Source organism: Nothobranchius furzeri, chromosome 17 (assembly GCF_043380555.1).
Source record: "Nothobranchius furzeri strain GRZ-AD chromosome 17, NfurGRZ-RIMD1, whole genome shotgun sequence".
Lineage (NCBI taxonomy): Eukaryota > Metazoa > Chordata > Actinopteri > Cyprinodontiformes > Nothobranchiidae > Nothobranchius > Nothobranchius furzeri.
Window position 1 is genome coordinate 34845988 of NC_091757.1, and position 23015 is coordinate 34869002.

Below are 23015 nucleotides of genomic sequence, written 5' to 3' on the forward strand. Positions count from 1 at the left end.
TGGCCTTGCACCTGACAACCTCTCTATTCTGTTTAAATGATCCAATCCTGGCTCAGAGCTTTACCAGATTAATGTTCTTCACTATCTGAGGAAATGACAAAAGATAAATAAAATTGTTAGTTTAGAAATGTTGTGTCAGAAGATCAAAGTCAGTGGAATAAAACCTATTGGGTCTCTGCAGTGACTCTTGGAAACCGGAGGATATTTTATGCTTTGCACTAAAATGTAGAGCCAATGGCACACACACACAAACACACACACACACACACAGATCTGACTTTTCTCCTCCAAAATAAGAGTACACTTATGAATCTGTGAAATTATTTATCAAAACCTTATCAGAGAGAGAGCAGAGTCCTTTCCACTCTCCTCCAGGGTCAGATGTGTCTGAGCCGACAGCATCCGCCTTCATCTTCTCACTTGCTTATCATGAGAACCACATGGAGCATAAAGCAGCCGTACTTATTCATCCTGTATGAGTCCTTGAGGAGAAAAATATGCCTGCAGATTTTAAACAGCAGAATGTCAGATATGGCTCTTACAACACGCATATGCTGCTTAGTAAGCTCCTAGTCTGAAAAGCTGTTTGATGGCTGGGTTAAACGTCTTCTGTGGTTTTAACCTGATGGAGGGCATGAAGGATACAACCAGACCACGTCATCTGCTGTTCATACTCAAGATTAGAGAACCAAGCCTCTCCAGCTCCAGCCGCTGGACTGAATTTATTAAATTTTCAATCTGCTACATGCTCCCTTTCCCGCCTCACAGGATGAATGAGGTCTTTTAATAATGTAACCAGTTTTAACAAGATTGTAAAATGATCGTCTAACTTTCACAAGCTCCTTTATCAAAGTGGCAAAAGTATGTGATGGAAGGATTCGCCCTCTCCGTCTTTACATCTCACTCAGCTTTAGCGTAGATCTGAGTGCCGTGCAGACATTTCCAGGTTTTAGAGGGAATAAAAGTTTGTTCTGAAGGTGGGGGGGTGGGGGGGGGGGGGGGGGGGGGGTGTCCTGTGGTAACTGAAAGCCCTTCTCCTCTTCCTCATCTATAATGTACACGAGTTACACAAGGCTAAATCCTGAAGACGTAGCTCTTTCCAGAAGCAGTGTCTGCCACTTAATGGTTTTAATGAATCAGTTGATGAGCGATGAGCTCTGTGTTTCTACGCCGTAATGCAGCTCGTGGTTCAGTGACATTAGTTTGAGGAGGGCGGGGTCAGAGCGTGGTGCATTCAAGTGCTGTTAGCTAGCTGCTTTAGAGCGCTCCGTCCTCTTTGAGTAACGTGACCTTCATGAAGGCAGATTCAAATACGTAGCAGGCATGCATTGATTTCCAGACTGCCGCTGGTATTTATGGACTCGGCCAGTGCATAAATATTGATACACTTGCTCGTCTGAAGAAAGCAGGAGCACTTCTTGTATCAGTGTGTTTGAGAGTCCCAATAAGAAACGATATTCAATATAAAGGTATAGTTCATGGTACGTGGGATTTTCCTAACCTAAAACTCCATAGCAGCTTTAATAAGGTCACTGCTATTATGTGGTGGCTAATTAAAACAGCGGTTATTGAAATCCCTCAGCAACAGAGTGAGGTGAAGGAGCTGTTTAAAGGGACAGCCACACTGATGAAGCTGAGTAGGAATTGTTCTATGCATTTATTTATTCAGACGCTTTTGTCCAAAGCGACTTACAAGTGATAATCAGCATGTTGCCCTTGAGGCTAACAACAACAATAACAACAAAAACTTGACATCAATCATGGAGAGGGGGTTAGGGTTAGGGTTAGGGTTAGAGGCGGGACGGGTGCAGGGAGGGTGCTAGTTCTCCTTCGTATTACACAGTTTGACACACGTCTCTGGCCCTTTTGATGGTGTTTCTGGGTAAAAACTATAAATAAGTATTAGATTGCTTACTCTAAATAGAAATGGCTTCAGGACAGATAAGCTAACAGCTAGGCCCAGAACTCCAACTTCTGAAAAAGAAAAGTGCCTTAAGCAGAAGTTGTTGGGATTACATAGATCCTTCTAGACTAGTCATTAGCTTGTCAGTCCCATTAGACATCCTTTCTATTTCTCTGAACACAAGCTGTTCAAGAAGTAAAAACAAAAACAGCATCATGTTGTTTTACACAGAAACTCTCATGAAAACAGCAGAATGTTTCTGCCAGTGTTTGTAGGTGTGAATGATCAAAAGTCAGTCGCTGTATTCCAGCAGTGTTGGGGTGAAACTAAAGGCTGAGGACAGCCACCAGCTTGTCCTGTGCAGTCAGAGGTGTTTGATCAGATATGCTGATCGCCTGCAGCTAAACCCCCTTCTCGTTTGCTCAAACTGCCCCTTTGTTGCAGCTGGAAAGGCTTGTTCATCAGAACGTTTTGTTTGTGAGGCCTTTTAATTCTCTAAGCCTGCTGTTGACTCAGACTCCTGCTTCTTGCTGCATTTCAGATTCCAGGTGCTGCCTTCTTTGAACTTCTATTCTTAGGAGGCGTTTTAGTGATGGGAGTGGACGATCCTGACGGGCAGACTCCGGAAGACTCAGGCTGACATGACTTTACCTCATATTAAATACATAAAAGAATTGTTTTCAGGGTCGTATCTTTACATCTCTCTCTTTGTCGTGTTCTTTTTGTTCCATTTCCATTTCTCTCTGGTTTTAAGTTTGTCACTCACCTGAAAGCTCCAGGGAAGACATTTATCCTGAAATTTTGTAATTTTAGCAAAAACTGTAGCAGGAGCTTCATCCAGAGGTTTGCCAGGCAAGAGACTAAATGATAGACTTGTACTGTTGAGCAGGGAACTGAAAACCCAAATCTTACTAGATGTAGATGGCTCTTTTTAGCAGCCAGAGTTTGCAGAAACCGTGTTTAATTCTGGACAGCATGACAAACCTACAGCTGGTTCTTTACACAGACCTCTGTGGTGCACATGTACAAATACCCACAGCTGGAGCACATTTTGAGTAGCAATGGACACTTTAGCAGGCAGATGATGACTTCTTTTTAAATATAAGCTTCATTCCACTTGATTTAAGGTGTGCTGCTACTAGCCATTAGCTTGTCAATCTAGGCATCTGCAACAGGAAACAATACAAATGTCTCTGTTTCACCAGAACCTCACTTCAGAAGCTCAGAACTGCTGTTTTCAGGTGTCAGCTGTTGACGGATCAGAGCTGCAGGTCCACAACCCAGCCTTCTACCACGTTTCTGATGGTGGTCTTGGACTGTTTTGTTTTAAGCAAAAATCCTGATGACAGGTTCAAAATTAAATGTTTGTGTTGCTGCTGCCTTCACAAAAAGGGCATGTTAGCATGGTATCAGTGGTTGCAGGTTCAAAACCCACCTGTCTGTGCAGAGTTCTTCTGTTGCATGCTCAGGCAGGTTTTGGCTGTAACATGTTAGGTTAATTTGATGCATTGCTACATGTGGATAAAAGCAGCTGCTAAATAAATAAACAAACACTACCCAGAGCTCAGCTCATTTTTAACGTAGAGGAGGGAATATGCAAATTCCTGCTCAGCATTTTAATTAGGTCAATCGTTTCTTTTTCATTTGCTGGTAAAACTGGAATTCAATTTTTTTCTGCTCATTAACATGTTGTGTTGTTGAGTTTTTTTCCTTCAATAAAAAACAATTATTTTTATTACAAGCCTGAAACTGTCCACCTGACCAACAACCTGACGTGTGTTGAATGTGTGGGAGGTCTGACAAACAGCAGCAGGTGAGTATGAGCTGATCTCTTCCTGCTGAATTCAATGAAAATACGCTCAAAAGCAGGAATCCATGTAATTTTGCCATAAAATCCCAACTTTCTGATATTATTCCAGACAACGTCACCGTAACCTAACCGGTTTGTCTATCGGTGTCGGCAGAGATCAAGCCCTACTTGATTGAGTGCAACCGCGTGTTGATTAGCTGCTCTGTCATGCTGGAGAACTGTAATGTGATCCGCAGGGTTGGATAACAGCTGAAGCTCAGCTTCAGGTTGCAGACTTATGCTGCTGTTTCACAATTCTGTGAAGAACAGTCAGAGCAGCTGTGGTCCTGCCATACCGGTGAGGATCTTCAACTGGTTACCAGTCGTTTGGACATGAGGGAGCTAGTCTTTAAGGCCTGTACCGTCTCTGTGTGGGAGAAGGTAAGATCTCGTTAGAAAGCGGTAAAATCACCCCGGTACTTGGAGATCTGAGAGTGTTAGGTGTTTTATTTTAGAGTAGTTAAGTGTTTCATGGGAAGAGTGAAAGTTAATGATGAAAATAGATCGTGTTTCTTTTTATTTAGCTTTTTTTTCATTTTACTGAGCTTTGACAAATGTTGAAGACTGCACCTATGTAGCTCCGCCTTCCTGTGGAGCAGCCAGTCAGGGGTTTTCTTCCTTTTTCTGGAAGTTTCCTGAACATTCTTACAAAACTGTCAGAAGGAGAAGAACTAGCCTGCAAATAACAGATTTATCGTCAAACCTGACCGATAAATGAGAATATGTTTAATCTCCATCGCACTGTTTCCAGGATTTAAATGGTTTTTATCATAGTCCAATGTAATCCAATGACAGCCACTTCCCGCCACATCAATCAAAACATATTTAAGGATTAACGTTTGCTGCCGAATACTAAAATAATACTTTACAGTGCAGCAGGAAAAAAACAACCATATTTATTTGACCTGATGAATGAGCAGCATGGTGATGAAATAACATCTAAGCAGCCACTTTGTTGGATTGTTGTTGGGTGAAACCTACTATGAAAGGTCACAGTAAATATTTATTCCAAAGTGCTTGTACTGGATTACGGTGTTTTGGATCACATGAGAAGGATGTGAGTGTAATTTTACAGGATTTGAAAGCATAGCGCTGTTTTACATCTTTTTGTTTGAACAATTCTTTATTTAATTAAAAGGTAGCACAGCTGATAAATCCATTTTAAAACATATTTTCTGTCGAATTTCTTACCAGAATATCAAAACTTTTGTTTGAAATGTCTTATTTTTGTAACATGTGAAATCTGTCAATGCTGCGTGCGTTTCAGTCCTGGATCACTAACGGTATGCATCGTAACTAACCAGTCAGAGAACACCTAAGTTTAGCTCTGGTATCATTCTGCAGAAGTCCACCGGTCTGAAAGCATTTTTAAAACAATCAATCAATCAATCAATCAATCAATCAATCAATCAATCAATCAAAGCTTTATTTATAAAGCGCCTTCCGCAACCCTGTCAGGAAGCCCAAAGCGCTGAACATGGTACAGTTGTAAGTAATTATACTGAATAAATCAACAATAAAAGAAATTCAAATTACAAAATACAAATTACAAAATACAAAATGGAAATAACAAAATAGATGAAACATTCCGGTAAAATACAAATGTGTGAAACACAATTGGATTGAGTGGATGGATTGAGTGTACCAATGAAAACTGTGGAATGGATTCAACATAAAAGAGGGCCATAATCAAACATGTTCTGGAAACGCCAAGCGGAGGAGGTGTGTTTTTAGGTGATTCTTAAAGTCTGTCAGAGAAGGGGACAGCCTGACTGAGGGTGGCAACTGGTTCCAGAGTAACGGTGCTAGGACTGAGAAAGCCCGGTCCCCACGGGTACGACACCTAGACCGAGGGACAGCGAGCAGGCCTTGGTCAGAGGAGCGCAGAGCGCGTGATGGGGAATGTCTGTTCAGGAGTGTGGCCAGATAGGGGGGAGCACCACCCTGGAAGAAATGATAAACAAAGACGAGTATTTTGAATTGTGAGCGATAGGAAATCGGAAGCCAGTGCAGGGAGGCCAGAACTGGACTGATGTGGTCCCGTTTCCTGGTCCCAGTCAGGAACCTGGCAGCGCTGTTCTGCACAAGAGGTCTTCTCATGAAAAATGGAGCCAGCAGAGCTAACATTCACCTTCTGAGCTTTCTGAGGATTAAACAGTTTAAAGATGAGTGACTTTAACCTAAAAGAGTCTGTTTTTTTATGATTACACCTTCTATCAAGCTGAAAAGATTATTTTACCTTCAACCTGTGTGACATATCACACATCTGCAGCAGTTATTATTATTATTATTATTATTATTACTTCACCCTGATCTTTTTATCTCTGTTTGCTGGGTTAGCCCTGTTTCCCAGACTTGGCCACACCCAGACAACTCACATCCAAACATTTCTGTTGAGCTGTGAGCTTTAGTCTGGCATCTCTGATTGGTCCAAATACTAGGATCAGGGCCAGTGCATCATGGGTCACCAGTGAACAGCAGTAGCAGCAGCAACATCAGAGAATATAAAAGAAAACTCACATCTCTGATGGGACAACACGAGACTGTCCTCCACATGGTCAGACAGAATATTCTTCATGAATGAAGGAGGACATGCTGTTTTGCAAGTCCTCCCACTGATGTGGTTATTTGACATTTATGGCAGATTTTCATCAGGGGAAGGACATTTTCTGTTTCCGTGCTGCATTGCTTCCATCAGCAGCGTCTTCGACTTAAAGAATGCCTCTCTCCACTTTCTCTCTCTGCACGGATGATGACTCACACTCCAACACGCCCTGCAGAAAGCCTCTCTCATGCTGCCGACACAGAGAGAGGGAGGAAGACAGAGAAAAGAGAGGTGCATTCTTCAATGTGGCTCAGACACACACTGCTCCACCTGCTCCGTCTGTGTGTTTACTAATGGAGTTCCGACTCATCTGTATTCCCGGTGGTTTCCTGCTTTGTGCAACAGCATCTGGGGTGTTTCAAGCTTTAACTTTTGCATTTATTTGAGCATTTTTTGAATCCAATAGTTTTTTTTCCAATTCTTCAAAGCATTATGTATCAAGAACCAAATGCAAGATAGGCTGAGTGTCAGAATAAACTGTTGACAAACGCTGCATTCATGAAGAGATAGGTGTAAAGGTGCTGTTTGTGGGCCGTCCTCATGATCCTCTCACCTTTAGGCAGCTCTCCAGCATGTCAGTTAACACTGTGTGACATTTCCAGCGATGCTGAAGTCCAGCCTGCACGTGCCGCCGCCCCTCAGGTCAGCTGGCTGCAGGCTGCTGCCTCCCTGGAAACGGAGAGCAGAGAGTCGGAGCGTGATTAATTATCATATCTGTGCAGGAGAAAACACAACAGGCCGTCTGCCATCCTTACCCGGTGCACGGCGGCCCCACAGGCTCACAGTTACGTAACGGATCCACAAACTTGCACAATTGCTTGAGTCCTCTGCATGTTACTGAGGCTGCGGTCGTGTTTTCATGTCAGGTGGGATTACATTCCCAGGAAGATGTGAGCAGTTTAAGATTCTAAGTGGTTTCCCCTCTCCTCACTAGCTCTTGTGGATGGATGTTTTTATCCCAGAGCTAGGGAGGATTTATACGTCACCCCTTTTCTTTTTTCCCCCTTGTCCCTATTTTTAGTGCTCTGTGTCAAAACATGGCTGTCTCATCCTATGCATGTATGCGCTGACTGAAATAGCTCTCATTCCCCAGGAGGCCTAAGTGGTCTTCTCAGCTGCATGTGCTTTAGTCCTGTTTACTGTGCTTCACACTGATGCACAACCATTACACAAACCAGTGCTGCAGCCGCGGGGCCGCCGGGCTATGGCTGCAACTCTCCCTCTCATCACCTTTCTCTCATGCCTCTGTCTTCTCCTGAGTTTCACTCTCACCCTCATTTAGCTCCCTTCCTAGTTCATATTTTAGAAGGCAAGAGAGGCTTTTCTCCTCGTTAGGATTGTAACAGGCAGGCTGTAGGGAGGCTGCTTGGGTTTATGGATTGCAACTGGGTTACAGCAGAGTTCTCTTTATTGGCGAGTGTGAAGGCGGGTCAGCGGGGGCCTGTGGAAGAAGAAAGGATGATTTGTCTTTTTCTTTCTTATTTTCTCTCCTTCCTGTGAGCTCTAGGAAAGGCAGAAAAGGTTTGGTTCTCTCAAAAGACTCAAGCCAACATAAATGGGAAGCTGATTTCAAAGTTACACTTTAAAAATGAGACGAGTTTTGTTACATTTAGCTCCAAACAACAATAAAAATTTCCTTGCATTTATGTAGGAAACAACAAAGTTATGTCTGAATGTTGAAACTGAAATCCAAATTATGTCAAACAGTTATTGTACGTTACATAAACATATAAAAGTGACCATTTTATATTATAACAAATAAATATTTCTTGTTATAGTTCAGTCAGATTTACTTCTAGCATAGAAACTAATGTTTGAACATGTTGGTGTACTAAATAATTTTATTTAATAAATAAATGAAGCTGTTTCTGAATCTACGACTTTACAACCTGGCTCCTACAGAACAGTTTAATCTGGCTTACCTGAAGCTTAGTTTAACACAGCCTGAAGTTATTTTAGTTCCTGCCAACTAAAAATTATGCAATTCATTATCAATTTCCCCATTCACACGTGCCAAAGCATATTTCATTGTGTGGCTGTTAAAATAAACACACAAGCTGTGATTAAGCGTCGTTCCAATCTCACTTGGTCTTTATGTTTATTTTATGCCCAGAAGTGTGCTAAAGTAGAGAAAAGTAGTAAAAAATTACTCTGATCCAGAATTTTTTGTGATTTTGCAGAATGGAAAAATGTTGGGGTTTTTTGCTCAAACTCCTAAACCAGACATTTCCTCACATGTCTGCACTAAGCACAGCCATCAATCTGCTTTAGGCTGGTCTAAGCAGGACAAACTCAGCCAGGTGAGTTAATACCCGTGTCAATAAGGCTGATCAAGAAGTCCTGGGACAAAGAGCCAAACCCAGAGAAGAGCAGAGCAGTCACTTTCACTACGGACGCTCAGAATCAGCAAAGAGAGGCAGAGAAGATAGTTGTTATTCTCTTACTGGACCATCACTGGTACTGGTGCTGATCAGTGTGGAAATAATGATGAAAACATGGAAGATGATTTTTTTTTTATTTTCCTGCTTTCTTTAATTTAAACATGATTCACAAAAAACATCTAAATGCCCGACAATATATTCAGTGCTTTCTTTTTTTTTTAGATATTCTAGAAGTTTGCAAAATGTTTTATAGTGTGTGTGTGTGTGTGTGTGTGTGTGTGTGTGTGTGTGTGCGTGCGTGCGTGCGTGCGTGTGTGTGTGTGTGTGTGTGTGTGTGTGTGTGTGTGTGTGTGTGTGCGTGTGTGTGTGCGTGTGTGTGTGTGTGTGTGTGTGTGTGTGTGTGTGCGTGTGTGCGCACAAAGCTTGGCCTTATGACACAAGTTCACGTTGGTCACATTTTATTAGGGAGGACCTACAAGGGTCCTAACCCTAACCCAGTGTGCTAAATAGTACGGCTGTGATAACAGCACGTTAAAGTACTTAATGAGGAATGTCCATTGTTAATATAAGACTAAATGTTTTAAGTGACATTTGAGAACTGTGTGGTCCATTCTAGAATGATTATTGTTGTGGCTCTCTGCAGCCTGACGATAAACAAAAACACAGAAGATTCAGACAGAATTATTATATTATCTTTGTTATTGTTTTAATTTGATGCAGAACTTTTGTCATATTAAGTGTTTCACACAGAGACTCATTGCATTTTCCTTCAGCACACATTTAAATCTACAAACCACGGTCAGTGTGAGTCACTGATAATCACTATAATCTCAGGCGGTGTGGTGCTGCTTGTGCAGCTGAAGTGCCTGTTATGCAGCTCATGACCACAGCTCCTACAGCGTCCATTTTTAAATATATTCACATAAAAATCACTCAGGATTGTGCTGGAGAAACTCATCAGTCCCCAAACTTACCAGAAACTAGCTGAATCATAAACGTGTGAATTCAGAGAAACCTTTGCTACTAACCTGAATGACTGAACACATCTGATAAACGCTCCTGTCAGACACTTGTCTGAATCCTTCTGAAATCACAGCTAATGAAGATGTTTGTTCTCTTGCGGGGTAATTAAATGGTCCTTTACAGTGATGGAGTGCTTTTCTGCTGTTTATCCTCTTCTCTGTGTGAAGAAATCAAAGTCCTGACGGACCGCCTCTGGATGAGGACCAGCAAACTTATTGACGGTGGAGGCTGGTGCTGCAGCAGCATTTACTCCAACACAGGACTGAATCACTCTGGGAGGCTTGTTTTCTGTCCTGTCATTGGCCTTTGGGTTCTTTTAACTCTAAATCTCACTTTTTAATTCTGATAAGTTGCATTGAAATCTCTAATTACCCCAGTTTAATTTTTCTTTTTCTAATTTGCACACTGACCTCTGAGGAGCAGCAAAAATCTAGAAGTTTGGAGTTAGAATAAGTTATTTGTTTTCACCTGCACCTTAGCAGACAGTGTTTAATCATTATTAAGTTAGTAAGTCGCTTCTTTGCGTCGGTTAAAAACATGAAAGTCCACTCGTGACTAGTGTTGATTATTTTGTCACAGACAAAACAAATTTGAGCTGTTCGTTGTTACTCTCTCCTTTTTGACTTGCTGCTCCCCTCCTACCAGCTGCAAAGTTTTGAAGTAATCAGTATTTTTATACTTTCTCAATATAAACCATGGAGTATTGATCCATGCATCGAACAAGGCCTTAAGGACACATTTAATAGAAATGATGTTCACAAAGAACAGAACTCCAAAACTCACCTAATAAAGTGTTTGTTAAGATGATGTGGTGCACCGCTGGTGTCATCAGGGACCCAGCAAGAGGAGTCATCCAAGTCTTAGCAGCCACTCAGCTTTGGAAGCAGAGAACAGACATTTTTTTATTTGGACACCGAGGCGTGGAACGCCAGGGTCTCACTTTTTTTTAAAATCACAATTGTCAATTTTTTGCTCATTTTAAAAATATTTTTAACCATTTTCTAAATTATTGTTTATAGTTTTACATTTTTTGTTTTTGTGAAGCGCCTCGTGATTTTTATCTTGAGAGGCGCTATAGAAATGATATTTTCTTCTTCTTCTTCTTCTTCTTCTTCTTCTGGTTGTTGCTGAATGGTTGCAAATTTACAAAGGAGTTTCCAGAATGCCTTCAAGTATTTTTGAGGGTTTGTCATTTGCTTGTATGAGTCACGGGCCTTGCCCTCATGCTGCTGGAGTTAAAAACAACACACAATGTTAGTTTAAAATAGTCACTGAATCATCACTGAGTCTGGAGTCTGTCTAGAAACCTTCTAACAGAGCTGACGTGAGTCAGAAAGGAAGAAATGTCAAACATCAGAAGTGTTGGTAACTATGAAACTTAGGCCCGGTTCACACAGCAGGATAATCGGTCTGCTTCTTTGCCCTAACCCAGCCTCTGTAATGGCTCTACAGATAATCTTATGAGATAATCCTACCATGTGTGGTGTGTTAAGAGCACTCTGGTCAGTTCGGAAGGATGACAACTCCCATGATAAATCAGGCATTATAAACATGTTGGATTGTCTTGGTCTGATTTTTGGGGACAATCAAACTTCCTGTTGAATGTGATGTCTAGACAGTGAGGCGATGGAAGCGCGCAGCACGCTCCTCCTCCACCATGTTTACTCCAATGACACACTTGATCTCACAAGATTTCCCGTCTAGAACGTTTGTGTGTGGTTGTTGCCGTGTTGCTGCACATCCCAGATTTGGGATTTTAGACGATATCTGACAAAGTTGTGACTTATTGTGACGAGAAAAGAGAATCTGATGTAACAAGCATGCAACAGGCTCAACAATCACAAATAAAATCAGGAAAAAGAGCTTAAAATAAAAAACACAATTTATACATTTGCATTATTTACATAAATGTTGCACAGTTGGCACACTTTATTTGCAGTTATGTACAAAAATGTTATAAAATACAAATGTTGTGCGATTCCAGCTAAAATAAGTCATCTTTTTACAGCTCTGACACAGCCCAGTGAGAATCTGGCCCAAGTTGTTTCATTTTAGTTCCAGTTGATCCGGTCCTTGTTTTCCCTGGAACAATCTCATTTTACCCACAGTCCCAGTGATACTTCAGGAATAACCTCCAGCTGGAAACTCAAGGCCTTTACTTCTCACAGAAGCCGGGCCTGAAATCTAATTTAGTTTGATTACTACCTGAAATAGAGCAGAGTCTGACGTGTCCCGTCTTCATTTAATTTGACTTTGTAGCGTCATGAAGCAGTTTCTTGTACTCCTCATACTCTCACATACATGTCCAGCACTATCCACTAGCTGACCAGTAATTGAGTGCCCTGTAAACTGGCAGTGATGGTTAGAGCTAGGCCCCCAGTTGGAAAGAAAAAGCATCTGTTTCTCTGGTGACCGTGCCAGACTCTCATGGCGAGATAACCTCACTGTTTACCTCCTTCTGAGCACCACCTGTCTCTCATTACTGGACACAAGATCTCCTTTTGCACGACCCAAATGTGAAAACTCCACACGTCCAAGTCTGCCTTTGCTGAGGCTAAAAGCCAAGTCTCCTCCAGAGCATCTCAGATACTTTTGTTTCTGTTCTCTGGTAAACTGAAGCTTCTGAAAAAGCTTGTTTTTCATTGCTAAAACAAGTTTGACATTAAATCTCAAAATTAAGCTGCCCGTGTTAGTCTGGTTTTGTAATGTGCAGATGAAATGAACCGGTCACCAGCTGTTGAGTTGAGTGTAATGAAGGGAGAGACACTGAAGACCTGTCCCTGGTGCTCGGTACATCTCCGCCCTGCAGGAAGGAGCAGCATCTGTCTGTGGCTCTGGCCCGGGATCAAAGCAGGAGATGGGCCACCTCAGCTGGTGACAGCCTGCGTGCGCTCTGTCTGGGACAGAATCACCATTCACCTGCTTCTCCTCAGACTTTGCACATGTGAACTTTAAACTCAGATGATGAAGTATCATACCTGAGTTTGTTGCATCCACCGTGGGTGGAGTAGGGCGTCCCGGTGGTCCTGGTTCTGAGTTGACCTTGTAATTATCCACCTTAGTGTCCGCTGACATTTAGCAAGTCAGCGGTTGTGTATTAGCAGGAAGGCCAAGACAACTCTGGATCACAAATAGGACAGCATGTAATAAACTGTGTTATAATCAGCTTATCTGGTAGAGGCCCAAGTGTGTAGAGAAACAAGCGGCCTGGTTCACGGAGCATTAATGTGATCATGGCAAATTTTTTAAATTCTCTGTTGGATTCGCACTAAGAAGGACCAGAGGCTCTTTTTACTTCTGTGGTTCATCTGATTGACTTTGTGAGTGACTGTATTGGGGGGGGGGGGGGGTAGGGGGATAATAATATTAATAATAATAATATTCCCCCCAAAATGTGTGTGTGTGTGTGTGTGTGTACACACACACAGACACACACATTTTTGGGGGAATATTATTATTATTATTATTATTATTATTATTATTATTATTATTATTATTATTATTATTATTTGGACTTACCCATACTGACTCACGACAGGGAAGGCTGTTGTTGTTTTAGCGTCCAGAATCAGCAGAGAACGTCTCTGTCAACAGGAGCTAACCACTAGCATTACCAACTCACCCACACAGCAGAAGCTCCTCCAGGCTTGTGTTATTTGTGGAGATAAAACATCCACTCCCCCGAGTCAATGGTAGTCATGTTGCTTTTGCCCAGTCTGAGACAAGATGTCTGAATATCTGTAAATATTGCTGTTTGAAGCACAGCTCTGAAGTTGCAGACGGGCCCTGCTGAGCCAGGGGTTTGTGGGCTTTTTCGTGCCCTGAGTTCTGCCTGCAAGGCATTTATTCTTACTTGAGACAACTGCAAATATTTTGATTAAATGAGTAATCCACACCTTTAACAATGTAAGGATGTTTGTTCAATCTGTCCAGAAATATATTTAGTGACACGTGTTCCATTAAGGAATGCCAGGCCTGTAATAACGATCGTTATTTTATTATATTTGTGAGCCCACAGCTGTTTATGACTTTGAATCATTACTAATGACATAGACAGGGTTAAGGTTCATGAGAAAATACAGTCACAGCTTTAGTAGCATAATAAAATTAATTTCACTTCCTCTAAATACAATAAACTGAAATATTCTAATAAAGTAAAGCAGTCTGGCTGTTTTAAATGTGAGCAGACTCATTTACCCTGTCTTTGATGTTCCTTAGACCACTGAGTGGTGAAACAGTGAGCTGTCTGAAGCTTCCTTTTAGTTTCTGGGGGAATAAAAGTTTCTCAGATTAAAGGGAGTCAGATGTTTTGGTTGAAAACAACTACATCACGGGCACAGAGAGATCAGGTCATAGTGATACATGCTGTAAACGTTCAAATCCAACACTCCCCAAGGCTGACCAGTTATGTAACCTCATAACTCCATTTCATGTCCGCAGCATGAGAACTTGCAAGATGGACTTCAAATGTAACCCAAAAAAATTAAAGAATCAGAAAAGCTTCTGCGTTTGCAGAGTTCTAGTCAGATAAAAAGGCCCTTTAGGGAACACCTAAAGCGCCTTTTGGTAAAACAAAGAATTAATCTCAACACTTCTCCATATCAGTTTCAGCTAACGTGTATGTTCGATTGTTAGTTTTTATGATTCTGGTCCTCTCTGGAGGCTCTTATTAAGAGAACATAAACAAATGCCTACATCTTTGTGCTTTTCCTTTAACATGCATTTTTTTGTCTTCTCCGGTCAAAATGAGAGATGAATATTTACTGTCTGACGTTACAACCTGTGTACAAGGAGGAGAAAGGTTATCATGTGAACTGAAACCCAGTCTGCAGGAACATGGCCGGCAGATCCAGCTGGGCATGAGTAAGCCTCCGTGTCTGAGTGGGCATCGGGCTTCAAGCGCTCACTCAGTCGCTGCAGTAATCATTGGACGTTCTCTGAGGCCAAAAGGCTTCAGCAAAAACATGAACATCAGACCGTTTATTCTCTGAAACGACATTTCCTTCCTGTCACACGGCAACGGTGGACTCAGAGGGGCCATTGGGACGTGAATAAATATCACAGCACTTCATTTGTTTCTGCTCTTTAGGAGTCTGCTGTGGATGTGTGACTCATTGTTTGGTTTCCATTAAGGTCCGTGTCTTGTCTGACATCTCTGTGTTCATGCAGTGAGATTATCAGGTTTACAGTCTTCCTCCTGGAGCCTCTCCTACACAATAAGCCTGTTATTTCAAATTAGCTTTGCACGCCTGCTACCTTACAGTTTATTACGGATCCTAGCTCGTCCTCTGCTCATATAGCTCTTTTTTCATCAATCATTCGGCTGCAGAGTTGTTCCTTTTTTTCAGTCATTATTATTCATTCTGTTCTTTGCTTTTGCTTACTGGAGTTATTTCACTTTGATTCATGGACTTGTGCTTTTATGTACTGGTGTGCTTGGACCCCAGCAGACAGGTGCTGCAGAGTTAGATGACTTGAGGAGGTCAGAAGCAGACTGAAGTGACAGCTACATTTATGATTCAGCAGCAAGAAGACTCTCTTATTTCCCATTTGGGAGATTACAGAAGCACAAAGGGAAGAAAATGAAGTCAAAATCAGACCATGGAGGTATTTTTGTCCCTACAGCTGGGTGTGCATTGGGGTTTTCCTGCTAAGCTCCACTCATATTTCCTCCTTAGTGATTTGCATTCATATAGTGGTCTACCTGACTTCCTATGTGCTCTTTTTGCGTTAAAACATGCACTCTGGTTTACGCAGATGGGTGCAGTATTAGCAGAGCACAAGCAGCTGTGTCTGCGCATACATGGCACAGATCTAAGCAGCAGAGCTTATGTAACTTTACAGTTTCAAATGATTGGTAATCACAAAAGCTTACATTGCTGGACAGATCTGCAATACAGTCAGGCTTTAGGTGGAACTGTTGCTCAGGTGTTCAGTAAAAAAGTGAATCCTCTGAGATATTACGAGTTTCCTCCTCCAATAAATGCTACAGAGACGAGTCTGAGCCAGTAGCAGGCTTTATATAACATGCAATTCTCAGCTTAGATGTAATTTTCAGAAAGTGGAATGAGGAGCCAACTGAAGATTGTGCCTTTAATCACGTCCTGGAGTCAGTCTTTCTCCTCGGTGTCTATAAATAAGATGCCTCTTGGTTGCATAGCGCTGCCCCCCCGGTTTAAATAAAAATACTTTTTTGCTGGCTTATAGGGTCGGATTAACTATGCATCCATCATTACCCATCATGCAGAGTCAACAGAATGAAAGAGAGCGAGGAAGTAATGAGGTTAGCCTTGCTCATTTATACACACAGGGTTCCCAACTCGGAAAGATCAGAAGACTGATCTCTGAGAGGAGGTTGGGGAAAGCCTCTTGTGTCGATTAGTCACTGCAGAAATAACAGAAAGGAATGTGAAAGTCATTTTAAAGAGATGCTGCGTTGCAGCAACACGCAGCAAAGTCAGCTGCAGCAGAATAATTACAGGACAACATGCATCAGCTTCCTAAGGGGAGCTGTCCATGGTGCTGAACCACCTGGGTTCAGCTTCAGCTGGTCGCAGTCCTGCAGGACTTTGTTCCAGATGCTAACTCGATGCTCACTCTATTTCTGTTGCTCACAGTAATGTCCATCCATCCATCCATTGTCTGAACCTGCTTGTCCATGTAGGGTTGCGGGGGGGCTGGTACCTATCTCCAGTGGTCAATGGGCAAGCAGGCGGGGTACACCCTGGGCAGAGAGCCAGTCCATCACAGCGCAACTAAGAGACACACATGACAAACAATCAAGCACACACACTCACACCTAAGGACAATTTAGACAGACCAATCAACCTAACAGTCGTGTTTTTGGATTGTGGGAGGAAGCCGGAGTACCCGGAGAGAACCCACACATGCACAGGGAGAACATGTAAGCTCCATGCAGAAAGATCTGCTATACAAAGAAGATGTAAATACCACGTTTGTAGTCCTGAAGCTATTCTTATTGTGTGTGTGTGTGTATGCGTGTCTTGTACAATCTGTTTGTTTCTCCAGTAGGAACTTGACCAGTTCATCCACTGACTGTCTTGCAGCTGATTTTAAAACAAATCTAAACAATATCTATCCAGAGCATGTATGTCCAAAGTGCAGCCCAGGGGCCATTTGAGGCCCTCTGAATGATTTTTTGTTGCCCAGATTGAAATAAAAATAAACAATTCATCTCTTCAGCAGGCAACACGTTTTAACATCCTGTTCAAATTTTTACTAAACACAAGGTCTTATTTGAGTTTGACAAATAATTTTTGGAGTATGACGAATTAGCCTTTTGGCCCTCAACTCTACGTTTGGACACCAACAGATGTTTATCAGTCAGAAAGCTTCATGACATATTACATTACATGCATATCTACTGGTGGGCTTCAGTGTTCATAAAGAGTGATGACTACAAACACATTTTCAACTGACTGTTTCTGTTTGTCCAATTAACACATTGTTTATAATAAACTAGACAGGAAGAGAAGAAGAAGTTGACGCTGAAATAAGTGTTCCCCAGTGGCTGGCTGCAGGACATTTTAACCCTGCATGTAAACCAACTGCACATTTTTAAGGACTAAGAAACACTTGTTGAGCTGTACAATGATGCAGTTAGTAGAACTCATGTTTTGCTGCAAAAGGTTGCAGGTTCAAATCCCAGGTGTGGCCTTTCTGTTTGTATGTTCTCTTCATGCATGTGTGGGTTTACTCTGGGGAGTCTGGTTTCTTCTTACAGACCAAAAACATGGAAGTCAGTTTAACTGGAGACAAACGAGTTCCTTGGTGTGTGTAAGTGTGTGAATGGTTGGTTTTCTCTGTGTCCCTATGAAAGACTGGAGACCTGGAGACTTGTCCAGGGTAAATACTGAAGTTAGGGGTCCCTAACACCCTATTGGTGGAAAGCAGTTAAGAAGATGATTTAATGAGAGAAAACACCTCCGATCATTTTTTACCAGCCATAACTCTTACAGTGCTGCTGTAAAACATAAAGCTGTAATTAGTTATGTGATGGTAAAACACCACAATTGTGTGCAAGGGAGTAGGAGGCCTTTTCAGTTCCACATCATCCTGAAGGTTTAGACTCCAGATCCAGAATTACAGCATGGCAGCTGCTACAAACAGGACGTCACGGCTTCATTTTGTGATAATGGAAGAAGAAAGAGAGGCGTCAACTTTCGATATGGTCTCTGGTACTGATCTGGAGCAGGGATTTTTTTCTCACTCGGTTTCTTTTCTTTTGCACCTTACTGACGCTGAGAACGCCTAGCTGTTTATACCGAAGTAGTAGAATACTAACAAAGGACAGATGCTAATGAACAACTCAAACCAGGTGTGTGTGGAAAGCAGAAAAACAAAACCAGCTGAAGCAGATCAGAGGATGGAAATGAAACAAACAAAAACAAAATATGACGATCCTAATAAAAACCCTACCTAGAACAACAGAACACCAAATCAACAGAATGGAACAAAAAGACAAGCAGAAACATCTCAAAACCCATAAACTACAATCAATAGTCCATAGACCCTAACCCATTAAAAGGGCAGATAAAAATGGTTTTGGGTGCACCCCTCTTGCATTTACATTAGTGCCACTGAGGCACAAATGCTAGACACAGCCTGAGGGAATGTCTTCCTCATCTGTCTTCATCTACTGTGCAGTAAACGCCTCCTCACTTATACAAGAACTCATTACTCACAATGGCAGCCATTTGAATCTTTTATCAGGGGGCTTTTTAATTGAACATTGGCAAATGTGCTCCTAACAAATGGGCCTCAGCAAGCATGTGAGTGCTGTGTTTGTATGTGAGAGAGTGCATGATTGTCTATCTGTCCCAGTGCATGTGTGAAAGCTTCATCAGCGCTGTAACCGGCTGCTTCTGCAAACTGCACACATTAGAAATCAGCCCACAGGGGAGAACGGGCTGCCGGCAGAGGCTCACTTGCTGTGATTCACTCACACGGGTGTGTTCAGAAACAAAATGTTAATGCACACTTTACTGAGCTCTTCTCTGAACAGGTCCAAGCTTCTTTCTCCTGCAGAGTTTTAATGCATTTTATGTTTGAGCTTGTTTTGACTTTGCAGAAAAATACTGCAAAATTGTGATCTTTTTGACAACCTTGAGCATAACACACAGCACATCGACTTTGCAACATTGTGTCATACAAAAGGTAATAATTTTTGTTTGTATGCATAATATTTTTGTGCATTTGTAACTCGGTTTTACATAAAACTTGTCTTGTTCTGTTGGCTTTTTTTCTCAAAAAGTTTTCTCCTCAACCAGTCACAAACCTCAGTGTGATACTAATTTAACTTGACTTCAACAATATCATAAATCATATTCAGGCCTGATCTGGGAAGGAACTGAGACAGATCACAGATCAGCGAGTTTGTTTGTGGCGTGTCGGTGAGTTCCTAATGCAGAAGTACGAGCGATGGGAGCTGCAGTCAGTTTGTTTCTTGAAGGGAAACAAGAACGAACAGGCATTACAAAAAGAGTAAAGAACTGACTTACTGGTCAGATGAGTGAAGGTTAGATGAGTGATGGCGCTCGGAAATCTCAGCATGGATTGAATGAATCGATGGCTGATTAAGGAGTGGATGAGCTGACTTCCATGTACAGCGGAGCACGATGACGTGGGTGCTATGTGGCATGCTTGGGTTTGGGTCACAATCATAATCTTCCCGACCGGTGTTCATCTCAGTTGCATCACTTTGTGTCACCTCCATCCATTTTACTTTCATGTGACTGAACTTGAAAGGACAGAGGCATGAACACTCACACACACACACACACACACGGTTCAGATAATCTGGATCACTGATCGCCCTGCAACACAAACAAAAGGTCAAAGCTTTCATCACCTTGACCGTCAATTACCTGAGCTGAGAAGTCATGCGTTTTAGAACAAATCAAAGGATGTTCCTTCTAACGCTGCACATCCTCTTCTCTGACCTTCCCACAAAACATCTTATTAAATATCTGCATGTGTGAATGATGATGTCAGCAATAAAAAGTGTCTTCCATCTGATTTAAATATTCTAAATCCAAATTCAGATCAGGCTGTGAGAGCTGTGGTGGTGAGGTGCACGTTTATGTTCCCACATGCAGCTTGTGTTTTGTGCTGAGGGCTTCTGGTGGCTCCAGTAGTGCTTATTTTAGCCTTGCTCCGGGACATGTGGTGCTATGCTGCGTGTGTGTGTGTGTGTGTGTGTGTGTGTGTGTGTGTGTGTTTGTGTGTGTGTGTATGTGTGTGTTACACACAGATAAAATCCTGTTTAATTCTATATGCTAATCTTGGAACATCCAGCTGCCATTTCCCTCCCAGTCTGAACCAAAAGTATCTCTGAAACTGACAGAAAAGTCGAGCTATTGACACTAAAGTTCTAGCTGGTGTCTTAAACAAGAAGTTCTATACAATGATTTCATATAACATCATTAATTTACCTAAACTTTAGTACATGGCTATACGGAGTTGCTGGAAAACAACCTGTGCTCTAAGTTTCCCTCACACAACAAGTCCCGATCAGGATTAAGTTTGTCGGGTGTTAGATGGGGATATCCCTGCTGTTTTTGTCTGGTTCTCCACTGACAAGCAGAGGGAGGTCGCTCTGTGAGAGGCATTGACAGACTGAGGAAGTCATCCTCTGCAGGGATTGTGGCAGACTTTAGTCATGTTTTGGCTCTAATTGCTCATTGTGAAGAAAGCTAAGCTTCTTTTCTGAGTTCAGCTGCCATCTCAGTTAAAGCACGCTCATAACAGCAAAACCTCACAATTACCAGGTGCGACAAGCTAGTGGGGAATGCCATCAGCATCTGCAGACCAGTTTGGAAGGTTTGATTAGATTTTACTGATTGATGCATAAATAATTATTTAGGTGGCATAAATCCCATGTAGACATGCATGTGAGCACGATTTACTCTGCTTGCTGACAAAAGACAGTCGGCGATTGTGTGGACATGTGACTAGAGCTGCACAACTTCCTACCTACCTGTCTGAGTACAGTTGATATAAAATAATAAATAGTTTAGAATTTTGAAACAGTAAATTTGCAATAATTAGTTCAATGTGAGAAAATTTGTTATTAAATCTTAAACGGGATAAATGGGTAATATATAGAATAAAAAGAGTAAAGTTAGGAAAAAATAAACCAAGCAGTTTTATTTTTATTTTTAGCTATGCCAGCTGGCTAACCAGTTACTAGCTAATTATCATTCTAGCCTTACTGGCTGTCTGAAGTCAGTTTGATAAACATTCAGCTGATCTGTTTTATGACATTATTCATTAAGCATGACACTCTAAAAACCAGCCCACACATGTGGACATCTAAACTCTTTGTTCCTGCCTACTTTCATCAAGGAATCTCCTCCTTTTCCTTACAAACCACAGCAGCAGCCCTCTGTTTTCTCTCCTCTCCCCAGGAGACTGAGATCAGCACCAGAAGGAAGGAGTGTGAAGCACTCGAGGCAGAGGTGAAGAAAAAGAATCAAACATGTCAGACTTTGGTAAGTGCTCTAAAAATATACCCCAGCCTCTGAATGAAAGGACCAAGGCTAAAATTGATTTCTGCCCAAGAGCCTTGCTTGCTTATCATCACACCCAAACATCTCTGGAGAGGACGAGTTGTGATGATAGCTCGGCTCTCACAATGGTGACAGAATAAAATGCATTAACAATCTAAACAACCGAGTGCTTGTAAATACATTTAAAGATGAGAAAAACACTCATTTATTTGTTGAGTGGTCACAAATACTAATCCTCTGGTTGCTTTGGTTTCCTGAGTACAGTTCAGAGGTATACAGCAGTGTGTGTTTGAGCACCACTTGTAAAGGTCACAGGTCAGTTACGTTACTCGTGCATTTTCAACCGTGGAGTCCTGAAGGACTTTTCTTCACAATGTCCCAAAAATGTAATTCCGCCAACTGCAGTGACCTTTCTCCTGCTCAAAAGACAACAGCACAAAAAAGAAGAGGGTTTTGGCTCAATATCTGGGAGTTTCACCATTTTATTACGGGTAAAACCAGAGTTCTGATGTGCACAAAGACATTAGCCAGATCTGAGGTCATCGGAAGTTACTATCCAAGTGATGGTTGGTAAAGTGATTAAAAACAGCAACATAACCATAATTAATGACGGCATCATTTACATATGTTTACTGTTGTTTTTAAGCAGCCGACTAATGGACTATGGAAGCTTAACTGAATAACTCATTGTACATGTTAGTAAAATTATAATTCAATTCAATTCAATTTTATTTATATAGCGCCAAATCACGACAAGAGTCGTCTCAAGGCACTTCACATAATAAACATTGCAATACAGGTCAGTTCATTAAGCCAATCAGAAAAAAGTTTCTCAAATAAGGAACCCAGCAAATTGCATCAAGTCACTCACTAGTGTCAGAGTCTTTGCAGCAATCCTCGTACTAAGCAAGCATGCAGCGACAGTGGAGAGGAAAACTTCCTTTTAACAGGAAGAAACCTCTCGAGGATCCTGGCTCAGTACAAGCAGCCATCCTCCACGACTCACTGGGGATCGAGAAGACAGAGCAGACACACACACACGCACACGCACACGCACACGCACACACACACACACACACACACACACACACACACACACACACACACACACACAACATATATACCAAGTATATGCCCCACCATATGGGCACCGCAGCTCAGCAGAACATCATTGTAGCTTCTTCTGGGGAGAAAAACACTTAGAGAAAAAATAAAGTTAACAGCTGAAATAGCAGGAAATAATACAGTTAAAGAGCAGATTGTAGAAGAAAGTAGTCGAGTGTGGAAAGTGGTCAGTGTGTCCTCCAGCAGTCTAAGCCTATAGCAGCATAACTACAGAGATAACTCTGGATAATCTATCCTATTTAGATGGAGGCATGTTGGAGTCAGGGCAAGGGAGAGCCGTCTTTACCGACTGAACACTCCACCTCCCTCTACTCCCCCACTTGTCCAGATCTAGGCTTGCATCAGATTTTAACCATATCAATAAAAACGTTTTAAGCCTAGTCTTAAAAGTAGACAAGGTGTCTGCCTCTGCCTCTTTTTCTTTGCCTCTGATTACATTTTCATAACGTTTAGAAAACCTGAGTTTTTGGAGCGGGAGTGAATCACCCTGCTGGAGCAATAAAACAGATGAGGCTTCAGGATTTGACCAAATGTGATTATTATTGCCCTAAATGTCAGGAAAAATCATTTAATTCAGCCTAGTCTCTTTTTAGTTTGT

The 23015-nt window shown here is 41.8% G+C and overlaps 1 protein-coding gene and 1 long non-coding RNA gene across 6 annotated transcripts in view; one reads left to right on the top strand and one right to left on the bottom strand.

The window, feature by feature from the left end:
* Positions 1–23015, top strand: part of rimbp2b (RIMS binding protein 2b) — a 107383-nt gene that overhangs the window by 24001 nt on the left and 60367 nt on the right. For 3 of the 5 annotated variants that reach the window (XM_070546535.1, XM_070546534.1, XM_070546536.1), the window contains exons 1-2: positions 1822–4133; positions 21191–21274. In XM_070546535.1, coding sequence (XP_070402636.1) covers positions 4086–4133; positions 21191–21274 — 132 coding nt within the window. In that variant the 5' untranslated portion in view covers positions 1822–4085. Of the gene's footprint in view, positions 1–1821; positions 4134–21190; positions 21275–23015 lie in introns of those variants that run through there. The other 2 variants (XM_070546537.1, XM_054731342.2) reach the window with 2 other exon arrangements.
* Positions 5526–7356, bottom strand: LOC129152956 (uncharacterized). The gene is made up of 3 exons (XR_008559188.2): positions 7113–7356; positions 6911–7026; positions 5526–6547 (listed from the first exon to the last, which is right to left on the bottom strand). It is a non-coding gene; the product is annotated as an uncharacterized lncRNA (long non-coding RNA).